The sequence below is a fragment of the Rhinolophus sinicus genome, chromosome 11 (assembly GCF_057876585.1).
Source record: "Rhinolophus sinicus isolate RSI-liver-muscle chromosome 11, RSI-T2T, whole genome shotgun sequence".
Lineage (NCBI taxonomy): Eukaryota > Metazoa > Chordata > Mammalia > Chiroptera > Rhinolophidae > Rhinolophus > Rhinolophus sinicus.
This window is the reverse complement of record NC_142511.1, coordinates 3,847,393-3,873,781: the sequence shown is the minus strand read 5'-3', so window position 1 is coordinate 3,873,781 and position 26,389 is coordinate 3,847,393. Positions and strand designations below refer to the sequence as shown.

At 43.0% G+C, this 26,389-nt stretch overlaps 2 protein-coding genes across 7 annotated transcripts in view; one reads left to right on the top strand and one right to left on the bottom strand.

Annotated features, from left to right (window-relative positions):
* FIRRM (FIGNL1 interacting regulator of recombination and mitosis) overlaps positions 1 to 9,547 on the bottom strand; it is a 236,730-nt gene extending 227,183 nt beyond the window's left edge. For 2 of the 4 annotated variants that reach the window (XM_074322526.2, XM_074322530.2), the window contains exons 1-2: positions 8,476 to 9,547; positions 7,407 to 7,709 (exon numbers count right to left, since the gene is read on the bottom strand). The gene's annotated coding sequence lies outside the window, so the exon portion shown is untranslated. Of the gene's footprint in view, positions 1 to 7,406; positions 7,713 to 8,475 lie in introns of all 4 variants that reach the window. The other 2 variants (XM_074322527.2, XM_074322529.2) reach the window with 2 other exon arrangements.
* Positions 9,548 to 9,704: 157 nt separating this feature from the next.
* On the top strand, positions 9,705 to 25,434 carry SLC19A2 (solute carrier family 19 member 2). Of its 3 annotated transcripts, none has more exons than XR_012493010.2 (6): positions 9,705 to 10,081; positions 16,650 to 17,252; positions 19,431 to 19,653; positions 20,723 to 20,915; positions 21,403 to 21,537; positions 23,479 to 23,617. XR_012493010.2 is itself a non-coding variant. In XM_019747432.3 (6 exons), exons 1-6 carry the CDS (start codon positions 9,878 to 9,880, stop codon positions 23,605 to 23,607), a joined length of 1,380 nt encoding a protein of 459 aa, XP_019602991.2. In that variant the 5' UTR covers positions 9,706 to 9,877; the 3' UTR covers positions 23,608 to 25,434. The 3 variants fall into 3 exon arrangements, 2 of the variants coding, with proteins under 2 accessions (XP_019602991.2, XP_019602990.2); XM_019747432.3 differs by having other exon boundaries at positions 9,706 to 10,081; positions 16,650 to 17,138; positions 21,396 to 21,537; positions 23,479 to 25,434; XM_019747431.3 differs by having other exon boundaries at positions 9,708 to 10,081; positions 21,396 to 21,537; positions 23,479 to 25,434.
* The last annotated feature ends 955 nt before the right edge of the window (positions 25,435 to 26,389 follow it).

Here is a 26,389-nt window from a genome sequence, read left to right as displayed (position 1 = left end):
AACAAACGTTTATTGAACCACTTGTATGCTCAAAACACCAGCGTAAACCCAGGGAATACAGAGATAGAGACGACACTCAGTGATCCCAAAAGCCCTGTTAGTGAGAGGGAAGTCATGCACCAGAAATGATTTCCCAGGACGGAGGTGACAAAGGCTGAGCACGAGTCCATGTGGTTTGAGTAGCCGAGTCCCCTGGTACCTGAATATCCCACCAAGAACAGAAAATGTCCTCATTATTATCAGGATTCCAGCTAAGACCTCTCATCCTCAGAATTGGGAGAAGATGAAAATCTTAACAGGAATTTGGGGTTAGGAGAACCAGGACAGGAGGTCCTGAATTTGTGTTCAGATGAAGAGTTGGGAAGAGCATTTCCTTTCTAATCTCTTCTCTCTGGATAATCTTCACATAAAATGTTTTGAACCCTTAATTTTCCCTTGGAGAGAATTTTAAAATACTTCACCAAACCACATGGAGAATACATAACTATTAAATGAGAGGGGAGAAAATAAGCGTGTGATTGTGTTTGTATGTGTTTATACATTGTTGATAGGGAGGGAGGAGAATTACACATCAGAAATATTTGAATAGATGTGGCCTGACTGTGGCTGTGAGAACCGCATGAAGCACTTGACCTATTCCCCGGCCAATTACATTGCCACAAACGAGTATCTGATGAGAGAAATCAACACACCCTTCAGTTCATCCGGGATTTCCTAATTTATGACTCACATGTGATCGTGACTGCTGGTTTTGGAGGTTGTCATAAAAGGCCACATGCTTTTATAAAACAGGACTTAACATTTGTCTAAATGTTCTATGTGTTCTTTACAAAAGGCAAAGTATATCAGAAAATAAATTATTTCACCCCTGGCTTGGCTAAATAGTCTAGTCAGTTCTGGCCTCAGGTCAAATCCACTCTTTCTGGTTTGTCTGATCTGAGGAGGTTCTCAGCTGAGTCACAGCCAGGGACTCCCAGGACAGCTGCCTCACAAGTGACTGTACCCAGGAAGCCTCTGGCAATCTCGACTGCCCCCTCCCTGGGAAACGCTAAAGGACGGGCCCTGAATCCTGGGCCACGTTAACTCCAGTTCTCAGGGGAAAAGCCAAAGCAGATCTAAGACAACCAGCTCAATGCCGGCAGCTTTGCAGTGTCCTGAGTCAGCCCTTCTCAGCTATGCATATTGCTTAAACCCCGCTAGAGAGGCGTCCCCACTCCTCCGCTCTTCTCCGGTTCCACCTTGGTGGGAGCCCAGCTGCTGGAAGGTTGAGGAAGGCAGCTGTGTCAATAGGAACAGGACAGCAAATGGGATTTGAGCCTGGGTCCAGGCTCTGCCAGGTGTCAGACTGCTGTCACACCCTCAGCATGCGAGGTCATTGGCAGTGAGAGATCATACATTCCTTTCCCAGGCTCAGTTGATTCCTGCCACTTGGCTACAATCTCCCACCTGACAACGGACAGCACTTTATTGTTGGAAAGGCTTTTGGAGATCCAGTCCCACTACCTGTGTTAGAGGATCCTGAGATGCCAGGTGCAGCCACCAATCCTGGCACATGTCTCGTTTGTAGAAAAGCTTGAGTTAGAACTTAGGGCTTCCAACTCCCTATCCATCGCTCTTTTCTGCTACAAGAAGTTTTAGATTGGCTCCTGGAGTGTGTATGAGGTCCAGGCGCCTGTTGCCAGGCGCAGTTCTAGCAAAGGAAAACAGTCATTACTTTTACAGAACTCCCATTCCAGTGCTGATTCTGGGAAACGGAGAGTAAACACATACACACGTAATACAGCAAATGGGCATGAGCAGTAAGGTGTGTAAGCAGGGGTGTGGGCCGAGTCCTGCCAGGATGAGGGTATGTGCTATTTTCAGGAGGATAAGGGGATAACTGGGCAGAAACCTAAAAGTAGTGACGGAGGGCATCTGGCAAGAATCTAGGAAGAGACTGTCCCAGGCAGAGGAACCTGCAAGGGCGAGAGTCCTGCGTTGGGTGCTTGGTGCCTCCAAGGGCCCCTGAGGAATCCAGTGTGACCGCCCCGAGTGGGGAGGTGGAGTCACAGGAAGGAGATGAGGTCAGAGATATACTGAGGGGGAGTGAGCAGATCCAGCAGGGTGGCTGTACAGTCAAGGGGAAAGCTTAGGATTTAATTCCAGATGCAATGGGAAGCCGTTGGAGGGATGTGAGCAGAAGAACGGCATGATTTGGTTTCGGCCTTAGGAAGACCACTCTGGCTGCTGTGCCAACAGACTATAGTGGGGGGAGGGGAGGGCAGGGTCAGGAAAACAAGCTTGGGGCTGGCTAGTGTAGTGTCTCAGAGAGGAAATGGTGGTGGCTTGGACGAGGGTCGTAGGGGTGGAGAAGGAAAGCTATCTGAGGAGCACCTTGAGAAATCCGTGGGTACCGTGCAGCCGAACACAGAGTGCGTATGGGCCCGTAGTGGGGAATGAGACGGGAGGGGTCCGCGAAATTCAGAAAGAAGTGCTTTCTACTTTATTCAGTAAGCACCCCAAACTCTTAAACAATCAGAGGTAAGAACAAGAGTGATATTCGATATTAGGAAGATCATTCTGACTGTTCTGCTGGGGCTAGGGAGAGACTAGGGACAAGAAAACTACAATGACATAAACGCAAATCAGAGGACAAAGGTAGTGGTTTAATGACATCTGAATTCTCCGTAACAATAGGTTTGCTCTCTAGGGTGCACTACTCACACAGGATGGGATTTTTTAAGATTGGTGAGTGACTGTAGCATTAGATGTCAGAGGATGGCCGAAGACAGGCAGAGGCAGGGTGGAGGAGGCTTCCACGGAGTGTACCCTGGGCAAACCCCAGCGCTCTTTACCGAGGGGCCTCCATGCAGTGGCAATGCCCCACCCGTAGAGGCGGAGCAGGCCATGAGTAGGCAACGCTTCAGATGGGCTGTGCCACGACACAGCTCAGCAATGCCTTGACGACCACGTTGAAAATTCTGGGTCACATATTTAAGAAACAGTGAGGAGAGTCACTTGTGAGCTGAGTTGGCCTTTTGCTGAATAGCACAGCACGGTCAGTTGGTCTATGATTGTCAGAATACAACTTGCTCCTGTTTGCGACAAAGGTCATCAGTGTAGGGGCCTTTCAGGGGCACAGCCTAGAGCCGGACTTGGGGGACTGAGTCACCACTGATTCAGCCTGTGAACACCCCGAGGTGGGGGACTATCTCAGCATTGTTTCCCTGTGGCACCAAGTCCAACGCCTTGAACAACAGGCTCTCAATAAACTCGTGTTGAGGGAATGAATGTGACTTAAAGGACCAAGAGTCCCTGTCCCTCAGTGTTCCCATCTATAATCTGAGAAAAATGTCTATTTGTACCTAACATACTTACAGGAAAAAAGTAAGAATAGACGTTCTAGTAAGTACATTTGAAAGGCATTTCAATACTCTGCTCTCTAGAACTGTTTTGTGGTACAATATGTTGAAAAGTAAAGAAATAACAAACAAAGCAAACAATCTGATTTAAAAAATAGGCAGAGGACCCGAATAGACATTTCTGCCAAGAGGACATCCAGATGGCCAACAGACATATGAAAAGATGCTCAACATCACTAATCATCAGGGAAATGCAAATCAAAACCAAAACAAGATACCATCTCACACCTGTCAGAATGGCCATCATCAATAAATCAACAAACAAGGGTTGGCGAGGATGTGGAGAAAAGGGAACCCTCGTACACTGTTGGTGGGGCTATAAATTAGTGCAGCCACTATGAAAAAGAATATGGAGGTTCTTCAAAAAATTAAAAATAGAGCTCCCCATATGATCCAGCATTCCACTTCTGGGTACTTATCTGAGGAAATCCAAAACACGAATTCGCAAAGATAGATGCACTCTTATATTCACTGCAGCATTATTTACAATAGCCAAGATATGGAAGTAACCTAGGTGTCCATATAGACGAATGGATAAAGAAGACACGGTCCATATATACAATGGACGATTACTCGGCCCTAAAAAAGAATGAAATCTTGCCATTTGTGACAACATGGATGGACCTAGAGGGTATTACACTAAATGAAATAAGTCAGACAGAGAAAGAAATACCATATGACTTCACTCATATGTGGAGTCTTAAAAAAAACAAAATGAATAAGCAAAACAAACGAAAAAAGAAATATTAACCAGAAGGGAACATAAAAGGCTGCCGGGCGCTGTGGGTCTGCACAACCAAAGAATATTTGGAATCTGCTTCTACCTCTCTTGGTGATCTTGTAAAATGGATTCACATTTCTTGGTCTCAGCTTCAATAGCATTTCCACAATTCACAGTCTATGATTATGTTTTACTGAATACCATGATTTCTACTGTGGAACAAAGTTCAAATTGGGCCAGCATGCTTGTTTCCAATTTCATTATGTTACATGTCCCTTAAACTTCTCTGTAACTTAAGAATCTTCCTTCGGAAAGCAATGCGATAGACAAGCTGATCTTAATTCTTCTTCGTTTGCTCCAAAATTCTATATGCCACATATGGATATGAATCAATATTCCTTTCCTGCCTGCATGACACCATAGGTTAAAAAGGGTGACTCTCCCGTGCTTTGTAGGTCACTGCAAGCTGTTCTTGAGGTTTTATATGGGTCACTTAGAGATTAGAATCAATGATCTATAAGCCATTCATTCACCAAGATTCATTAAGTTTCTTTAACTTGTCGGTCAGGGACTGTGCCGGAAAAACAAGAGAGGAAAACAAGCTCTCTGTTCTCAGTCCAGCCATCTCCTCCATAAGATCAAGTTAATAAATATGATCATTTTATCACTCTCTTTATGTATTTTTTTATATTTTATTTCATTTTAGTGTATTTCCATTCATAGTTAAAAGCTTTCCTTGTCCTCTAGAGTATACAGGCAGTCTCCTAGATTCTTTTGAAGCATTATTATTACCTAAATTTAAGTAATTTCTACAACTAGAATTTATTTTTAGAAATAGTATAGATTGTTTCAAACTTAATTTCCTTCACAACAGTTTTGCCAGTAACATTGATTATCTATCCTTTTTTTTTCACTTAATTGAATCCCAAAATAGCTGTCATTTATTATATGTTCATATATTTGTCTATGCTGATTATATAACCAAATTGATTTCATTCTAGAACCTTTAAAGTAAGTTCTGATATCTAGTGAGGCAACTAACCTCTTACTAGTCTTTCTTTGCACAATTTTGTTGTTTTGGTACATTTATTATTCTATATAAACATTAACATAGTTTTGGGTTCTTAATTGGATATTATTGTTTGGTTTCCAATTGAAACTTCATTAAAGTTAAAAATTAACTTTGGGAAAAGGAACATTTTTATGATGTTTTCTTATCCAAGAACGTATATCTGACCATTTGTTCAGACTTTATTTTATGTTCTTCAATATGATTTTACTGTTTGACAAAAGATACTGTAAACAAGTCAATAAAAATACATTTGAAAAATAATATTTTCAATGAAGAGGACAAATAAAGTGTTCTTATAAATTGATAAGAGAAGCATAAACAACCAAAAGAAAAATGAGCAAAGGACATGAATGGGTAATTTACAGAAGAGTAAATCTAAATAGCTGACAACATATGGAAAGATGTGCAAACTCACCCACAAAGCTCTTCAAATTGAAGATACAATGAGGTATCACTTTATACCAAGTTTTCTCAACCTCGGCACTACTGGCATTCTAGGGTTACTCTTTGCTGTGGGGGCTGCTCTGAGTATGGGAGATACTTTAGCAGAATACCTGGCTCTTCCCCCTGGAAACGAGTAGCACCTCCCCCCAACCATGATTGGCAGTTATGCATCTCCAGACTTGGGCAAACGTCACAGGTGGCAGAAGCAAAATTATTACAAGTTGAGAACCACTGATTTCCACCTATTAGACTAGCAAAAATGTTAAAACCTGATTACATCTGTTGTTGGCAAGACGCAGTATAAAAAGAATACTCTCCTATGTTGGTAGTAAAAAATTAAGTTAGTTTTTATGGAAAACGACTGAACAATGCCTATTAAATAAAAAACTGCATACACTCCTTGAGCCAGTTAAACCACTACTGAGAACAGATCCCATAAAAATGAAACAAACAATGCATAGACATATATTGTATAAGGATGTTAATTTCAGCAGCTGGCAGCAACCAGAAAACTAAAAACAGAGGGAATGACCATAAGTAGGAAATGATTAAATATATTATAGTTGAATCACACAATGGAACTAAGAATTAGAGCTTAATCTTATTACATGAAAAGTTTCCATGAATTATTCCTGAGAAAAACAAGATTCAAAAGGGTGTACAATATAATCCTACTTGTAACAAAACACACGTCCCACGTGCTTTCATACGAGAAAAATGTCCCCCAATATTCTATTTACCCTTATAGAATGGGCAAAAATATTTGCATATCATGTATCTGACAAGGCTTTGGTATCCAAAATATATAAAGAACTCTTACAACTCCACAAAAAGACAAACCAGTTAATAAGTGCGCAAAGGACTTCAACAGACATTTCTCCAAGGAAGATATGCAAATGACTAACAAATATGCTCAACATTATTACTCACTAGGTAAATGCAAATCAAAACTACAATGAGATACCACTTCACACTCCCCAGAATGGAATTTTTTTTTTTTTTTTAAAGAAAAATAACAAGTGTTGGCAAGGATGTGGAGTAACTGGAACCCTCATACATTGCTGGTGGGAATGCTCAAAAGTGCAGGCTCTGTGCAAAATAGTTTGGTAGTTCCTCAAATAGTCAAACACAGAATCATAAAGTGATGGAGCAATTCCACTAGGCCCTCAAAGAAATACTTGCACACAAATATTCATAGCAGCACTATTCGCAATAGCCAAAAGGTGAAAACAATCCAAATGTCCATCAATTGACGAAAGGATAAACAACATGTGTCATATACACATAATGGAATCTTTTTCAGCTATAAGAAGGAATGAAATGCTGATGGATACTACAGTGTCAATGGCCCTTGAAAATGTTATGCTAAATCAAAGGAGCCAAACACAAAAGGTCACATATTGTATAATTCCATTTGTATGAATTATCCAAAATAGATAAATCTGTAGAGCCAGAAAGCGCATTAGTGTTTGCCAGAGGCCAGTGGAAAGGGAGAATAGGGTGTGATTACTTAATGGGTATAAGTTTCCTTTTGGGGTGGTGAAATGTCTTAGAACTAGACAGAGATGATGGTTGCACAACTTTGTAAGTGTACTAACGCCACTGAGTTGTACACTTAAATACAGTTAATGTGTAATCTCCTATTATGTAAATATCATCTCAATTTGTAAAATACATTCTATTTCCCTCTGTATTCATTTCCTATGGCTGTATAACAAGTTACCACCAACTTAATGTCACAAAAAGAAATGAAAATAGTTTAGCTCACGGTTCTGTAGATCAGAAGTCCAGGTGAGCTTGGGTGAGTTCTCTAGAGTTTCACAGGCAGAAATTAAGGTGTTGGCCGGACGGGGCTCTTATCTGGAGGCTCTGAGGAAGAATTCACTTCCAAATTTCTTTAGGTTGTTGGCAGAATTCAGTGCCTTGGGATTGAAATCCCCAATTCCTTGTGGGCTGTCAACCAAGAATCAGTCTCTGCTGCTGCAGGGGGCTCCCATACTTGGCACACAGTAGCTTCCAGCAGCAGCCCATCAAGTCTTTCTCATTCTTCAAGCACCTCTGACTTCCTCTTCTGCTACCAATGGGAGAAAAATTCACTGCTTTTAAAGGGCTGGTGTGATTAGATAGGGCTGTCAGGATAATCTCACTTTGGCCCCATAATATAACAATAACAATGGTATTATCTCATCAAATTGGGTTCCACCCCACACTCAAAGGGGTGGGGCTTATACAAGGGGAAGGGTCATTCTTAGAATTCTGCCCCCCTTGACTTCTTAGAGGAAAACAGTAAAACGCAGTTTCTACCCAATTCAAGAACAATTATTATTTGTGAATGCCCAACACTGCAAAGGGGATTTGAGGTGCCTAAGTGATTTATACCTAGGAAAAGTTCCAGGACCAGTGAGTGATTCACAGGTTAACATAATTCAGGACTCCAAGCCACAGGGAACGGACAGAAAGCTGTTCTTAATAAATGGGCTTCTCTTTCTGAGGCCTCCCTTGGTTTTCTTTCCTTCCGCTTCTACTAAAGCACTGAATGTTAATGCAAAGCAATTGCCAAGAGGCCACTGGTGTTCTCTCTGTAATCATGATGAGAGGACTAGATAATTATATTACGTACATTAGAAGTTCTCACTTTTTGGTTTTAAGACTCTTGTTTTTAAGGACTCCAAAGACTTTTTATTTTTGTAGGTTATAACTACTGATAATTGCTATTAGAAATTAAGTCTGGAAAGATTTTTAAAAACACAGAAATATACAAACACCTAGCCTTCAGAGTGATGAGTCACCACACATTGCATTAGCTCCAGAGTGGAAAAGGAAAGTCTTAGTATTACCTATTATGAAAGCTTGACCTTGTGGAACTCTGTAAAGGTCCCAAGGACCCCTAGGGCTTCCTGGACCACACCTTCAGACCCACTTACAGATGTAAACAGTAATAATTCCATTTCTTCAGAGATTAATCAACTCATATTTTGGTGCATTCCCTTCTACAGACTTACAAACAAATCTCCTTCTTCCCTTTTACTAGTATCCTTATTCTGTCCGGGAAACTCATTTTTTGTGGCTGATTGTAAAAAGCATCCTTTAAAGCAAAATGTTGAAAAATGTTTTCTGCGAGCTTCTGGCAGGATCTATTCCTCTGCAAATACTGCACAGGGAAAATTACTTTAAGTGGTGCAGCCTGGTCTGCAGTGGAAGAATTGGAATAGAGTCAGGCTGTGCGACAGGCAGAGAGAGAGAGAGATGGAAAAAAGCACTGGGGATTGTCATGCTTTGCCCTTGAAAACTGTGCCAAGTCCGTTTTTTGTTTGTTTGTTTTTTAGCGGTGATCCGTGGTATTTCATGATTGCTTTAATGTCTCAGAACTTCCCACTTTCCTTCTAAACACAGGCTATATCGTGTGTTTGTTCTCTTCCTATTCTGCTTGCAAACAGCGACAAAAATAAAGCTACACCCCTTTAATTTGGACTCCATTTCGGTCCTTCTGTTAAGTGACTAGCTCGTTCATCCTTCTCACAGTATTTCACGTACTTTCTGTTCAGTCTCTTGCTAAACGCTCCGAGGCTTCTCGTTATCTTCCCGCGGCAGCTGAATACAATTTAAAGCATGCAAGCTGCTGAAGGAAAGGTTACGCATTCCCCAGTCCCAAGGTTAAATCCTTTGCCAGGCCTTGCCCACTAAGTCTCTGGGGAAGGACAATCTGAATGGACGTCCAGAGAGACGGTGAATAAGAACGAGAGGGTGACTGTGCAGAATGGCGCCTTCCCTTCGGGTGGGGATCAGGCCCACGAGGAGCATTCCCCACAGGTGAGTAGCAGCGTGGACGATGAGCGAGCGCATCGCGACAGCAGACGGATGGCCCCTCCGCCCAGCTAGCGCCAGCCGCCGCCACAACCAGGCGTAGAGGGGGAGCCCGACACACGCCCTCGGCGCCGGAGCCCGAGGACGTCAGCGGCCCGACGTGCCGCCGCCAACCAATGGGAGAGGTCACATTCCAGACGTCTTCTGTGATTGGCTCTCAGCCTGGAGGCGGTGGCGATGGGTGGGCCTCAGGGCGTGTCTCCGTTTCTGCGGAGCTTCGCGCTCAGACATGTGAGGCTCCCAGTGCCGAGAAGGTCGGCGGGCCACGCAACACAGGTTCCTGCGCGGGGGCAACGCTCGAACCTCGCTCCAGCTGGCCCAAGAGGAAAAGGGGAAGGAAGGGGCCGGGCCGGGACCCCGCCCCTCGCGCTCCGGATGGATGTTCCCGGCCCGGTGTCCCGGCGGACGGCGGCGGCGGCGGCCACCATGCTCCTGCGCACCGCTCGGGTCCCCTACGAGTGCTGGGTCTTGCCCACCGCGCTGCTCTGCACTTACGGCTTCTTCGCCAGCCTCAGGCCTTCCGAGCCCTTCCTGACGCCCTACCTGCTGGGGCCAGACAAGAACCTGACCGAGAGACAGGTACGCGCGGCGGGCGGGCGGAAGGTGTGCGGAGGGGATCCGCTTGAGGACAGGAGGAGGAGGAGTGAGAAAGGCGCTGCAGCCGCGCGGGAGCCATTCTGGGCAGAGATTTGTGACTTTTCGCAGTTGGGAGGCGGCGCCCTGCTGTGCGTGGCATTAATTCATGCGCCTTTTCTGTCCGTTGCATTTATAGGGCGCGTCTTGTGCGCTGGGCTGGAGCCGCTGGCACTTGCGCTTCGGGCCGATATGCGGCTGTCATGTGGCTTAGCCCCACTCTGCTCAGACCCGTCCCGCAGTTTCCGCGGGGGATAGCGGGGAGAAGAGGGAAAGGGGGATACATTCGGATAAAGAAGTAAAAGCAGCAAGCTGTACTTTGGACATGGTAAAGGCTTAGTAAATATTTGTAGGGAACCAGACGCTGAGTAATCCCTGCTTTTCTGAAAGGATCTGCCCTCCCTTTACTGCATCCTCTTCCTTCCCGTACCTTACAGTAAGGACGGTACAGGGCAGCAATCCGTCATCTTAATTTGGCTTGATTTTCAGTTGGGTGAGGCGGTGTCCAAAGATGTGCTGTCCCCCACCCCCACCCACCTTCTGGGCTACAAGGAGATACTTAGATGGTATCAGAGAATTGGCACATAATTATAGTTTTTCTTGCATCGTGAATTGTTTCACAGATGTTAGTTTTGCTCCTGCACTGCATGATGAGATCTTGCAACGCTTCTGTACCTCTGTGATGCTCAGAGTCGTTGGGAGCCTGGAGTCCATGGTCAAGAATCTCATGCTGATTGGTTTTCCCTAGATGAGGGGTTTATAAGTAAAAGACTTCAGAAGTGCATTGTGTGCTTTAAAATGTGTTTAACTCTTCCAGTGTACGGTCGATCTCAACTCTTGCTTTTTGAAGAAGACATTATATTAATTGAAAAAGGGACTAACCTCAAAGAGCTCCCCACAGAACCAACATAAAGCAGGTTCAGCATCCTCTCCCTTGAGCGTTACGAAGCGTCAGAACTGAGATCTGGTATTCCTTTCTGGAACACTACAAAGGGTGAAAGCTGAGTGGTCACTTGTTATCTGGTCCTTTTTTTCCTATGCCTGCTTCTCCTCCCACTGTGAAATGCTCCTCCCATATAAACCTCACTCTTAGCATAACAGGTTACAGCAGGATGTCGCTGCTCACAGCCCACTTGGTTGTTGCGTGCATTGCTCCTCCATTTTCAAGGGCACTTAACAGGGACTTGAAAGTCAGCGTTGAATCCAGGATTGCGGGTTTCATTTGAGTTTCTCGTTGTTTCACCTCTAGCAAGCATTACAGACTCTTCTGTTTCTCAGTTTTATGCACTACTCCACAAGGGACTGTAACAGTTATTCATGACCTATTGGAATTTTAATATTGATCAAAAACAATAAAATGGAAAGGCCCAACTCTTGCAAACAGAATGATTTCATAAGAAGAAAATTACTGCAGTAAATATGAGAGAGAATGATCCCGGACACTCAGGATCCGGACACTCAGATCCCGGACACCACTGACTCTGAGATGTAGCCACTGAAGCAGACATGACACTGTTAGTGAGCTGCTAATAATTAAAGTTTTATGGGAACGGCCATGTGATCTGCACTTTGTGTGCCTTGCCTGACCGAGAAGCAGGAGTACGTGGGGGAGAAACATTCTCAGTGTTGATATTTGAAAGCCGATCTGTTCTGTCACGTGCCCTGGGCAAAGAGTTGCTGTGTGATGTGCCATCATGTGCCCTGTCTTACCAGAAAGCTTTCTAAGGTGAGTGAAGTATGTTCAGGGGACGTAGGAATAAAGCAGGGGTGCCAGGCCCAGTAAATATTTGCTGGTTGTGTAACAAAAACACAGCGCCCTTTTGTTATTGCAAATTAGATGAGGAAGAGGGCAGGGTGTAGAGAGAAAGCTAGTCTTGGAAAGGGTTGTCACTTGTCTCTGAGGACCTGGGAATCACTGCTGTCTGCTGGTTATGCAGTGTGGCTCTGTTCACCGTCTCCAGGTGTTTTGAATTTCTAATAACCGAAATAAAAAGAACAATGTGTTCTCCTTCCAGACTGCTTGTTTTCATCAATGGACAGTTAAATAAGAAATATTACATGATTTTTAGGCAAAGTGACTGTCTAATCCTGGTCAGTGATATTTATGTTGAAGTCTGTATTTCCTCCTGAAAGACTTTAGGGCCAAGTTGGATGATCTTAAATAGAGCTATTGTTAACCGTGTCCAAAGACAAAAGGAGGAAAGAAAGGACAGAATTTTCTCTATTTTTCTACCCTCAAAGGATTTTTTTTCTTAGATTTCAGGAAAAACCTTAACTTGCTTTAGGTACCACTTTATAAGTTTTAAGCAGGTTAAAATGTGACTGTATTCCAATAGTTGAAAGCCAAACTTGTAATAAAATAGAGCTCTTTATCTCCAAAAACTTTTTTATCCTTTCATCTTTTTCAGCATGTGATTTGACAGACACTCACTATCTTTCTTTGATTTTTGAAAGAAATACTCCACCTGTTCTGCCTGATGTTTAGAGCCTTGCAGAATCTGGCTCTTACCTCCGTAGCATCCTGACCTCCCATTCATGACATCCTTCTTCCCCTTGCCTTCCTTTACATAACTCGGGGTCCATCCCTGCTGTAACTCCAGCACATCCACAGTCTCGTGGGTTGGTCTGTACTCAAAGATGTGATCTCTGCCTGGAGTAATCTCCCCATACATATCTGTTGATATCTCTCTGTTAGCCTCTCACTTCCTTATCCTGCAAGGTCCGTCTCACAGACCCAACCCCATATTTCCTACCTCCCTGATCAATAATGTGTGTACATATATTCCTCAGTAGGTTCCGAACTCCTGGAGAACTGAGACTTCATTCTATTATTTTCTTTTTTTGTGTGTGATTTCCCCCTGCAGCTTGAAAACAGTGCAAATAAGTGCTTACTGACTAGTTGTTTAATTGAAACTTGATTCTAAGTCTGAATTGTAAGTTAAAATTGAACATCTGTTTCCCGTTGACTTTTGTCTCAGAGGAAAGCACAAACAAACACAGACCCAGAGTTGTGAAAGGTACCTTAGAATAAAATCAGTTCCCTTTGCTCGCATGGCATATTTTACCTGAGATAAGAAGGCATGTCCAGGGTCTGGACAATAAGAGTCTGTAATGTGTACATTTTTTCATTCAAGATTCAAAGTATTCATCACAGAAGCACTTTCTGCTTTACAGCTTCTCTTTGGCGTTGAAAGAGAAGGGATCTTTGGAGACCCAGGGTCTAAACTCTGGAGGCGGTGTGGTCTTTTATCTCTTCATGAATGCCCTATAAAAGCATCTCAACGCAGGTTGAAAAAGCTGCCCTAAGCGTTACAGGTAACACTGGAACTTAGCGGATGATCAGTAGTGGTTTTCTCTGTGGAGAAATGAGGCATTTAAATGTAGTGTAGTAGATTCAGACTATCTGGGTTCAGTTCTGCCAGTTACCAGCTGGGATAACTTTGGACAATTTACGTAACCGTTCTCAAAGGCCGAGTTTTCTCAGTTGTAAAATAGAGATGGTGAAAGCAAAGTTAGGGTTGTGTGTGTGAAATGCAGTCATGCAGGTAAGGGGAATGGCGTGCCGTGCAGCATCTCAGTGGAGACTTGCTAGTGTAGTGCTGGTGGTACTGTGACAGGGACATGCGCTGTGGCTTGATCTCTCTCCATGGAAAAACGTCTGATTTTGTATGTAAGCTAAAGAGAACCCATCTGGTCTTTCTCCTCCTCTTGCCTTTATGTTTGTTTCTGCTTGGCATTTGCAAGTCTGGCAATGTTACTTTTCCTCATCTTCATTGTCTAAATTGTGGTTTTGTATTAGGGCTAGACACAGACTTATAAGTATGGACACTTTAAAGTGTTACTTAAAAGGATAAGATTTATGTAATGAGAACTTGGCAGTTAATCATTTTGGGACAACAGTTATTGAAAGGTATATAACATATTTCAGTACAGACCATATGACTAGAGTGAAGAAGTCAATTAAAGTCTGAAGAGGTGTAGAAAACAAAAGCAGATGGGGTGTTGGAGGTGCTAGAGGGTATTTTAAAGGAAGGGTGTGTGGCTCATAGCTTTGTGGTGGTGTTGTGTTGGGAAAAACGTGTTGTGGGAAATGGCAAGGTGAAGAAACATGCTGAGTCAAAAAGGAGGCTCTTGCAAACTTCAGAAAACGGTTGGAGCGTATCTGCAAAACTAGAGGCAAAAAGGAGTGGGAAGTTGATAACTGAAAAGTCTGTCGGAACCTTCACTCTTCCTGGCCTTCATCTCAAGGTTATCCCCGTTGGTTTTCATCTTTCCATCTGGTCATGCCTGCCCAGAGCACTTTGTTCCTCATTTGCTAAAATTTCCATGCCTGTGAATAAGAATGCTTTCTACAGTTCTCGGATTCTTCTTTCATGCACATATTCAGGTGCAAGTGGAGGTTGCTAAATGACTCACAAACACAAATTAGGCCACAATTCATGAAGGTGGGGCTGCTGGACAAGTCACTGTTGGTATTGGGCCAGTCAGAAACAGAAGTCAAGTCTGGAATACATTTCAGATTGTGTTATTTTTATTGTTGTGCTCTGCACTGGCAAAAGATGTGACAGTAATTGTTTACTTTGTTGTTCCTCTAAAACCTTAAATCAATTAGCCCATTTTATACTTGCTAAACTGAGGTATATACATGAGAGTTAAAAAGAGAGTCACCCTTACACTTAGATATTCAAAGTCTAGGGTTGCATTGCTCCGTCACAAAGTATTTAGCCTGTTAGCAAAACGACCTTTGAGAAAGCACTTAAAAATTGGGCCTGGGCTGGCTCGGTAGCTCAGGCGGTTAGAGCTCCATGCTCCTAACTCCGAAGGCTGCCGGTTCGATTCCCACATGGGCCAGTGGGCTCTCAACCACAAGGTTGCCAGTTCAATTCCTCGACTTCCGCAAGGGATGGTGGGCAGTGCCCCTTACAACTAAGATTGAACACGGCACCTTGAGCTGAGCTGCCGCTGAGCTCCCGGATGGCTCAGTTGGTTGGAGCGTGTCCTCTCAACCACAAGGTTGCTGGTTCGACTCCCGCAAGGGATGGTGGGCTGTGCCCCCTGCAACTAGCAATGACAACTGGACCTGAGCTGCGCCCTCCACAACTAAGACTGAAAGGACAACAACTTGAAGCTGAACAGCACCCTCCATAGCTAAGATTGAAAGGACAACAACTTGATTTGGAAAAAAGGCCTGGAAGTGCACACTGTTCCCCAATAAAGTCCTATTCCCCTTCCCCAATAATAAAAAAAAATCTTTAAAAAAAAATTTAAAAAAGTTGGGCCACTGATCCAGACTTTGACATGAGTGTTTAAAAACTGACTGACTTACACCCCCAGGATCTTGCTAGACACTGGGCAGGTATAGGAGGAGGGAAAAGCCTCCGACAGTGACTGTTATTGGACGAGGAAGAATGGGGATGACACTTCAGTTAATTTCGCTATTTCATGTTGTTCCAAGTGGTCTGTGTGTCTGCTTCTGTCCTCAAGTCTTCAGACCAATGAATGAAGTGGATTAAGTGGTTTAATGTATTCTCTCATTTAATCCTTTGCAAGAAATAACCCGGTGATGTGGGTCTTATCCCTCCTTTACTAATGGAGATCAAGTCTAAAGGGAACGGAAAGAAACTTGCCTAGGATCATATAGCAAATGATGGAACTGAAATTCTAGCTGGGGTCTTAATGGTTTAAAGCTTATTTTAAAGGTTATTTCTATTATAGCCCCATCTGAAAAATACCTTAAAAAGAAAACAACAAACACTTCTGTGTTTTTCGTATTACAGACAAGTAAAGAGGAGGACATCAAAGTTGCCTATAATCCTATCATCCACTGATAGTTGTTCAGGCAGTTTTAGCCTCTTTGCTTATTCCTGTGCCCCCAAAGAAATGAAACTTAAAATCAGAGAAATTAAATCAGTCCTAATCAGTCAAACAGAAGGATCGAGGTTCCCGTCCTGTGGGTAGAAGTAAGAACTGACGATTCCAAAGCAGTTATTGAGCCAAGTATCTTGTAAGCGTATATGCTGGCTGGTCGGTTGTACAGAAGCGTCCACCCTTACAGAACCTAGAAGACAGTGGTTCTCCACTCTGCCCGTGTTAAATCTCCTGGGAGGTTTCTGAAAAATGCCTCTGGCTGAGAATCCGAAATATTTAAAGCTCGCTGGGAAATGTACAAGCATTTTAGGAACGTGCTGTGAGGTAACTGAGGAGACGGGCGCTCAAAGCACTACTATCAGGAGAGCTTTGAACGTGCGATCATACCCATGCTGGCGCCTCTGGCTGTCTTCCAGGATGAGGAAGACTTTGAACAAGGCCTGGATGAATGGGGCAGATTTTAAGAAAACCATGCAGGGTGGAAATGGGGACGTATATTCCAAACAATGTTAGAACTGTCGCTGAGATTTCTTCAGTCGGTAAGGATGAGGTATTTGAGGTGTTGGTAAGCTGTTTTAGAAGAACAAGTCGTGACTATTCCAGGTCCTGTGATGTCACTGACCGGTTTAGCCTCTTTGTCTCGCAGGTCTTCAATGAAATCTACCCAGTCTGGACCTACTCCTACCTGCTGCTGCTGTTCCCTGTGTTCCTCGCCACAGACTACCTCCGTTACAAGCCCGTGGTCCTGCTGCAGGGACTCAGCCTCATCGTCACATGGTTCATGCTGCTCTACGCCCAGGGACTGCTGGCCGTGCAATTCTTGGAATTCTTCTACGGCATCGCCACAGCCACTGAAATTGCCTATTACTCTTATATCTACAGCGTGGTGGACCTGAGCAAGTACCAGAAAGTCACAAGTTACTGTCGGAGTGCCACCTTGGTGGGCTTCACAGTGGGCTCTGTCCTAGGGCAGATCCTTGTCTCGGTGGCAGGCTGGTCCCTGTTCAGCCTGAATGTCATCTCTCTCACCTGTGTTTCTGTGGCTTTTGCTGTTGCCTGGTTTCTGCCGATGCCACAGAAGAGCCTCTTCTTTCACCATGTTCATCCCACCTGCCAGGGAGTGAATGGAACCAAGGTACAAAATGGCGGCATTGTTACTGACACGTCAGCGTCTAACCACCTCCCCGGGTGGGAGGACCTGGAGTCAAAAATCCCTCTAAATGTGGAAGAGCCTCCTGTGGAGGAACCAGTAAGTTCCGTCTCACATGTCTTGTGGTTGCTACTCTGGGGGCCAGACCCGTGGAGAAAAAACAGACAGGCAACCCCATCTTGCTCGACCTTGTATTCATTTGAATTCAGGTTTTATCTTGAGTCGACTGGTTGGTTCATTCATTCATTCATTGATTCAAGTTAAGGTAGATTTAAATTAGGGATGACAAATGTATTTTCCCTTGGAGTGAGTGACCTTCAAGCTCAGACTGGCACACATTTATATTGCTTGTATCAGAAATGTCTTAGAAGCCGCAGTAAGGGCTGTCTCTTCTTCATCTGTCAATCCCCAGAACTTGGCATACAGAAAAAGCACTCAGACAATTATGCTAAATGAATAGATGAAATGATTCCAATAAGTGATGAATATCTACTTCCAGTTTCTGAATTGAAGCCCAGATTATTTAAGGCTAGGAATAACCTTCCTCTCCTGTGCTGGAAATGATATCTGACACTTAATTTCAAATGATACTTTGCCGAAGTGGGGTGGTAATGAATAGTAGAGAAGAAGAGAATGAAAAGAGGAAAATTTTAAATGATGAAATTAATATTAGCAGTGTGACTGTGAAGTTGTCTCTTAGAAGAAAGGTATGGCGTCAACATAACTCATCCGTTCTCTGGCTGTGAGGATTCACTGCGTCCCCAGTCTCTCTCTCTCTCTCTCTCTCTCACACACGTAAAGGAATATGCAGCCATGAAAAAATGAATTTTTGCCATTATGACATAGGTGGACTTCAGGGGCATTACGCTAAGTGAAATAAGTCAAAAAAAGAAAGTGCCCTATGGTCTCACTTATATATGGAATCTAAAAGCAAAACATGCGCACACAAGCTCATACGACAGAGAACAGATTTGTGGTTGCCAGAGGTGGGGGTTGCATGGTAGGTGAAATGGGTGAAGTGGGTCAAAAGGTACAAACTTCTAGTTGTAAATACATCCTGGGGCTATAATGTTCAGCGTGGTGACTGTAGTTAATAATACTGTATTGCACATTTGAAAGTTGCTAAGAGGATGGATCTTTAAAGTTCTCATTAGAAGAAGAAAAATGTTTACCTGTATGGTGACTGATATAATCATTTTGCAATGTGTACAAATATTGAATCATGTTGTACATCGGAATCTAATGTGTTATAGGGCAATTATACCTCAATTAAAGAATAAAGGAAAGGGGCTGATTGCAGGATTGAGTAATCTCTTTACATCTGGAGCATTGAGGTCATGCAGGACATGTGGCCTCCACCGAGAGGGTTGAATCATACTGGTGCCCTGGGTGTTGTCACCCTGTAACATGGCTCCTGTGACACATCCTGGCTCTGACATGCTACCTCATGGTCCGCAACCCTTTGGTCCCTTTGGATTCTCTCCTTTTGCCTTTTCACGTTCACCACAAAAGTATAATTTCCTATGTTCTAAGCAAGCCTCAGGAATTACGGCAACCTTTGGTAGATTGGACCTTTGATACAGGTGGATCGGAGAGGACTCGCGGGGTTTCTGGAATCTCACACTGACTTCTTGGCAGAGTCTAGGGATGGTGCATAGCTCAGTAATGTCTTGATTCACTCGATTATAAGCATAGTAGCTATGTGGCTTCATTGTATTAGTAATATTTCCTATAAATATGGGGTCACATGAAAAGAATAAGGAAGAAGATTGCAATCACTAATTACCCCACTGCCCAGAGAAAACTGCTAATGTTTTGGTCTATTTCTTTCTAAGATTTCTGCCTTTTCTACCTGTTACTGTTCAATGTATCTGTCAATAATAAGGACAGGAGGCTCTCACTGAGGGACTAACTGATTTCATAGGGTTGTAATTACTGCTTATTCTTAAAGCTGCTTGCAGCTGTGGGGAGATGGGGACTGTCATCTCCTTTCGGCTCAAGCATGCAATCTGACCGTCTTTCTACCTTCGTTTTGCAAACTACCTCCTTGGCTGGGTTATTACACGGAGCTGTGCTAATGTTCGCAGAGCATTTACAGCAAACATTGTATGAGAAGGAGGGTTTTTCCCCGAGGGGATAAATATAATTGCCAAGTTTATACACGTGTGTTTTCACAAGCAAAGAGTGAAGTCTGTCACATAGAAAACTGAGTCTGTCCGTTGTTCTCTGTGCAGTTGCCTTCATGATGCTGGTGCTTTCTCCCCTTTCGCTGTGTAGGAACCCACGCGGGACCGACTTCTCGTGCTGAAGGTGCTGTGGGATGACTTTTTGATGTGCTACTCCTCTCGCCCTCTGCTCTGCTGGTCAGTGTGGTGGGCCCTTTCCACCTGCGGCTATTTTCAAGTCGTGAACTACACCCAAGGCCTGTGGGAGCAGGTGTTGCCTTCCCGCCATGCTGCTATCTACAACGGCGGTGTGGAGGCTGTTTCAACACTACTGGGTAGGCAACACAGGGTGGCAGGGGGTGGCTGGGACGGCGGGGGGAGGGGTTCCTCTGGTAGTTAAGTCAACCGCAGTCAGATTTCCTCTGCCCTCCCAAAGTTGAAGTGGCCCCAAAGAGTGATTTACTTACTCTGAGCTCTGACTTTATGATTAGGAGGAGAATTGAGAAGTGGTGAAGGATTAGACTAACAAACTTGAATTCTTTATAACCTTTGAGAAACCTAATGTAATGATTTCAGAGCCAAGTTTCCATCATCTCGGATTTACTAGGTGCTTTTGGCACATGATGTAAAACTGAGGAGCAATATATAATACGTAAACAATAGCTATTGTATGTTGTGTTAATATGTGCTAGGTGCTAACCTAAGGGCTTTCTGTATATTGACTCCGCCCTCACCAAATTCCCAAGAAGGATGCAGTTGTTATTCCCATTGCACAGTTAAGCAAACTGCGGACAGATGTCTACACCACTTGCCCGAGGTCATATGGATGGTAAGCAGTCAAGTGGAGACTGGAACGGGCAGCCTGTGTCACTGACCATCATATTCTATTGTCCCTTTCTAATTTGCTGGCTGACCTCGTAAGTTTTTTGGAAGACTTTACATGATTTCTGTCAACACTTAGAACTGTGCCTGACACTTAGAAAGCACTCCATCCATGTTAGCTTCAAATCACCATCATTTTAGCGAAGGGCAGAGATGCCCTTCCGCCATGTTCTCAGCTGCTCCTAGTAGAAGAGATCACCCATCCTGCCAGGCTGCCAAGCTCGAAGTACCGGTTCTTTTTGACTCTTGCTTCTGTTTTGGCCTCAGGAAGCTTTTCCTTAGCGGCATTTCTGGGTCTGTGCCCTCCTTTGCCCTTTCACTGCCAACTGCCCCGATTCATCTCTCGTCATCCCACTGGCTCCATATTAGTTATTCCATCAAGTCCAAATTCTCTGCCTGACTTTAAAGGTCTGCGTAATTTTGAGTTACCCCCGTAACATGTAATCATCTGACTTTTTAATGTATTGAAATAGTATTGATTTCGCAAAATAACTAAATTGCGCGTCCCTTTTTGTTTGGTAGGTGCTGTTGCTGTGTTTGCAGTTGGTTACATAAAAATATCCTGGTCCACTTGGGGGGAAATGACCCTGTCGCTGTTTTCTCTGCTGATTGCGGCTGCCGTGTACGTCATGGACACTGCGGGGAACATCTGGGTGTGCTACGCGTCCTACGTGGTCTTCAGAATCATCTACATGTTACTCATCACCATAGCAACGTATGTGTTTCCGTTTCAAAGAAGCCTGAGCAAAATTTGTGACAGGACAAGCTTTTTGGTTCTGTACAAAAATTAAGTTTTCGAGTTAAAAGACTCAGAGCACTGTGAGACGAAGGAGGGCATCCCAGACGTGGGTACAGTATTCCAGGGACAGAATTAAAAGTGGAGGAACCAGTTGGTGAGGAAGCAGAAGAGCTCCGCCTGGAAGGAACCACTGTTACCTCTGCTGATGGGAGGAAGCTTTGCATTGTATGTTTTCTCCCCAGGAAGCGTTTGGGCAAGGTTCATTTATTTCCTTGTTCATGGGTTCCTGCTGCTTCCAGATGTTTGCATGAGATTTACATCATTTCGCAACAATTACTTTGAACTTGGTTGGGAAGGGAGCTGACAATAAAAAGAAGGGGGTGCTCTTCACATTTGGAGTAAAAAACTGTAACTGCCTGGGGAGAAATTCTGTCTGTTCATTCTTTGTTTTTTAAGTTTTCAGATTGCTGCGAACCTCAGCATGGAGCGCTACGCCCTGGTGTTTGGTGTAAACACCTTCATTGCTCTGGGACTGCAGACGGTGCTCACTCTCATTGTAGTAGACGCCAGTGGCCTTGGCTTAGAAATTACCACGCAGGTAAGATCTGTCTGGGCACTGAAGATGTTACAACTTGATCAGGGGGACAGAAGTGGAGCATGCCTAACGAAAACACATTCAAACAGTACAGACAGATAGAAAATAAAAAGGAAAAGTGTTCCCTCCTTCCTTCAGTCATCCCCCATCTGTACGCAGTTCTTCGCTACCTGTAGCACGTTGAGACCATTATCTTTTTAATGAGGCCCTAGAACATTTCTGATCGTAACTGACCAGCTCGCTGGCGCTGAGGGGTAACAGTGGTTCCTTCCAGGCGGAGCTCGTCTGCTTCCTCACTGGCTGTTTCGCTCCCTTTTTAATTCTGTCCCTGGAATACTGTACCCCATGTTTGAGATGCCCTCCTTCATCTCACAGCTCTGAGTTGCTTCCCTTCTTTTTTTAAAATCCCCCTCACCCAAATACCAAGGTGGTGACTTGCCGTTGAGAAATAGCATTATGATTCTTAGTGTGACCTACTGAGAGAACAGCTGCAGAAACACCCAAGACAATGTGGGTACTTCTCTTCATTCAGGCATCCTATGGTTGTATGTGCCCTCATGCATTGTGAGTTTGTAGGTAGGGTTTGCTCTGTACTTTGGCAAAGTGAGACAATAAATCAAAAAGTGCCCACCCCATCCCAGGCTGTAAGATTCCTTCTCCATTATTCCCTCCATACTTACGTAGTAGTTTTCTTAGACTACAAAGACCCAACACATTATCAGTAATTAACTTTGTTTTCACTGAAGAGGTCTGAAAGAGAAATAATAATGATAGGTAACGTGCATTGAGCGCTTTCTATGCACCAGGTACTTTATGTAGAATTTTGCAGTGGTCAGGATTAGACGTGGAGAAAATGAGCCTGAGAGCTAAGTAATACCCAGTGTTGGTTAAGGTCACGCAGGCAACGCAAGTGTGGCAGAGCTAGGACTTCAACCAGCATCTAACTAAAGCCTACTGTCCCCCACTGCATCTTGCTGCCTCAGAAAGGTTGGCGGGGAGGGGTACAGAGCAGTGGGAGCTTATTATTTTCTGTACGTCTCCCAGTTGCTACTGGCAGTAAAAACCTCAAGAAGACCTGTCAAGTGTTGGCTGCTTACATCTGGGATAGAGGGTAGGAGAGAAACTAAGTCCTCGTCATCCTGCTATAAAAATGGTGGGTTTAAACACGTGGAAGACTAGAATTTTGTGGGCTGTGGTGAAACTGTCATGATTAACAGGTATCCTATAGGAAAATGTATCCAAATTTTTAAACTTCTGGTTCAAAGACTTAGAGCAACTCTTCTTGCTCTAAGAGCAAGCTTATAAGTATTTACCAGCTTATAAGTATGAACCAGCTTATAAGTATTTAGTAAGTTAAGAAGAATATGATGAAGATGTTGATAAACTATGTAGTCACATTAAAAAGTTGGTTGAGAGAAGATTCTTATAAAAAGTAATCCTACAATGAAATATAATTGACTTCCTACTGTCCTCTTTTGGGGAAGAACAGAAGTTCTTGATCTTCAGAACCTGGCTTGTCATACCCACCTATCGCCTTGAGGGTGATTCAGTTATAACATCAGCAACAAAAATAACAATAGTATTAACCATTGTGCTAATAAACAGTTACATGCATGATCTCATCTCTTCCCAACAACCCTGTGAAGTAGGAAATGTGAATTCCATTTCCTAAATGGAGTCAAGGCTCGGAGATTAAGTATCTCAATCAGGGTCACACGGCTAGTCAGGATGTCCTCCGGATTCGCACTCAGGCCCTCGGGCTTCAGGACCTCCGGGCTCTGCTGCCTCTGTGTCTTCAGCACCTGGCACATATGGCAAGGACACTGGTTTTTGAAGTTTTATTGAGAAACGGAGTATACCTTTAATTATAGAGCGTTTTACATCTATGTACCAGAACAGCTCATCTTCTACTTGATAATGCTATCAATTCTTTCCCCTCTTCAGTTCCTGATCTACGCAGGTTATTTTGCACTCATCTCTGTGGTTTTCCTGGCTAATGGTGCAGTCACTGTTATGAAGAAATACAGAAAGCAGGAAGATTCAGACTCAAGTTCTCAAGTAACCACTTCATAATACACTACTGATGAGCTGCTTCTTATAGCAAGAATTCTGCACAGCAACTGTCCCTGGAGATATTTAATTTTTTAATTTGTAGACATGTATTTATGAATGTGCATTTCATGGCTTCAAAGCAGCCAATTGACTATACTCGTGTCCTACTATAACATAATACTGTTCAGAGGAGCCAGAAGTAAAGTTTATTTCGTGGATTATTGAAGGATGACTTTAATCTGATTCAATAGTGAACTTGATTTTGAAAACCAAGTAATCAAGAACAATCGAGCAGCATGTGACAGCAAGTGAGTCTGGTGTGTCATAGGTCCAGTACTCCTATAGCTGATGTGCCAGCAGCTTGGCCTGGTGGGACCAGGGCTTCACAGGAGCCACAAGATGTTACAGGTCGGGACAGAAATATGTTCCAACAGCACCTGCCTCTTATATCTGTTAGTCGTGTGCATTTGTTTCTCCAGATGAAAGTTGTTCCTATTACTGGCAGTGTTTGCTCTGCTTGGGTGTTCGGTCCTGTAAGGAGTGTGTCATTTCTAATATTGTTAGTTTTAAAAATTCATTGTATGAATGTTCTCAGTTCCCATCTTGACAATTAGATGTTTGTGTAGATTTTCTTTAGAAGTACATTTTTGCATTATTCATATGCTTCCCAGAGAAGCTCATTTAGTTAGAAAATAGGGCAAGTTTTGAAGCCTGCTAATAAGCTAAATGAAGAGACCTAATCAGAAAACTCGAGGTAGGTTTCCTTGTCTTTTATTCTTCAGTATGAAGGACCACGAATTCCAGGATGAAAAGGTAGAATATGGGTTAAAGACACAACTGGCCCATTTTGTATTTGCATTTCCTTTTATTTCCAAAATAAAATGAAAAAGTCGTTTTAAAAATAATTTCATCCCCATTTATAGCTTTTATATTATTTGTCCTTCTTATCCAAGATAAAGATGTCATTAGGCGCTGGATTATTCCAAGCGTTTTTCATGAACTGAGCCTCTTTTTTATTTGTTTCAATGGGACAGGAACTAGGACAGACACAATTCCTGTGTTTTGTACATTAAATCTGCCTTTGCTTCAAAGGGTGAATCATCTTGAATGCTTAAAATAACAATTGCTAGTGATTCCATTTCCAAGTTGCTTGAAAAGATATTCTGTATACACAATTCTCAGATCAGCCTACCACGTGGCTGCTAGAATATGTGAGACATGAAAACTATTTTAAAGCCAACTTTGTTGCCTTATCTTGAAAAGAATCTAGGTAGCTGCTTTCAACTGGAGTGTTAACTTTTTTAGAATGACACAGCTAAACAGTGTGAATAGTGTCAAGACTGTAAAATTGACATATTTATTTGGTTTAAGCAAGAACTTTAGAAGCAAATGAAGAGGATACGAATTGGTTCTCTTCAACCTCTTTCTGCATATAGGGAAAAGAAAAGAAGGAAGAGAAGGGGAAGTGATGTCATAAAAGTAGCAGCCTTGAATTTTATATTTTGCCTTTTTTTTTTTTTTTTTTTGCTACATAGGGAATTGTTTACTCAAACAAGTAGAAAAGTGGTGTTTGAGGGATTTTATTTAACGTTTTTAATAAAAATGGACTGTGGTACAATCAAATTGTTCATGTTACCAAAGCAGTATTTCCCTGGAATTTAATTCGAAGTTTGTGGCATACAGCTGGAGCCATCTTGGTGTGCAGCCATATTTCTAGAATGCTGAACCCTATTTGCAAGTTGTACTGTATGCAGTTTTGCAAAGAAGTGGAAATAATTTGTTGTACTTTTTATTCAATTCTGTACAGATTATAAAATTATTTTTATTAAATAAATATTTTACAATATATTTTCTCTTTTTAATCAAAATTATTTTAAATTTATCTTTTGCTTCAGTAGGACCTTTGGATTACATTTTTAAGTCTTTTAATAATTTCTCCTAAAACAAATTTCATATTAAGCCTTCCTTTCACCTAATTTCTCTAATTAACCTTGTCATCCCGTTCACTCTCTCTCCTATTGTTTTGTGATCTTTACCTTTGACTTCTCCCTTATTTCTGTTGTTTTCCTAATTTTTTCTGGCACCACACTGCACTGTTTATTTTTCTTGGTCTTCATCGTGATACCTCTCATCTGTTTTTAAAGGATTCTCCCTTTTAGAAACCAAACAGACCCACGTTCTCTTTCATGTTAACTGAATTTTAAAAACAAAGGAAATTAAATCAAGGGCAGAAGGTACCATCTTGTTTGGAAACCTCCTAGCCTCTTTGCTACAGCCTCAAATATTCTGATACCCAGGGAAGCATCTGTTGCCATCAGTTAAGAGTCATTTGTTCATTCTATCCTGGAAACCAAATCAATATTTTCCCACAGTATCCAAATGAGCACCTGCCTTTTAACATCCCATTCCAAAACCTGCTTCATTAAGTAAGGCATTTCATTGATTATCACCAAAGACTTAGAAATTTTCCATGCAAAAAAAAAAACAACAAACCCAGAGTTTTTCTGTCTTAATGTTTTATGTTCATGTACTTTTAAAAAAATAATGGGCATTTAGCTATTGCACTGGCAGGTGGCTGTATTGAATCCATTACATATCATTTATATAACTCAATATTCATATGGCACTAGGGTGTGTTTTGCAACAAAAGACAAAAATAAGGCATGGTCCCTGCGCAGAAGGCGTACAGTCAGAATGGCATTAAGATAGAGGGGATACAAACACAGGGGCAGAAGACTTGGGGTACAGGGACAGAAGACTTGGGGTACAGGGGCAGAAGACTTGGGGTACAGGGTGGAAGTGA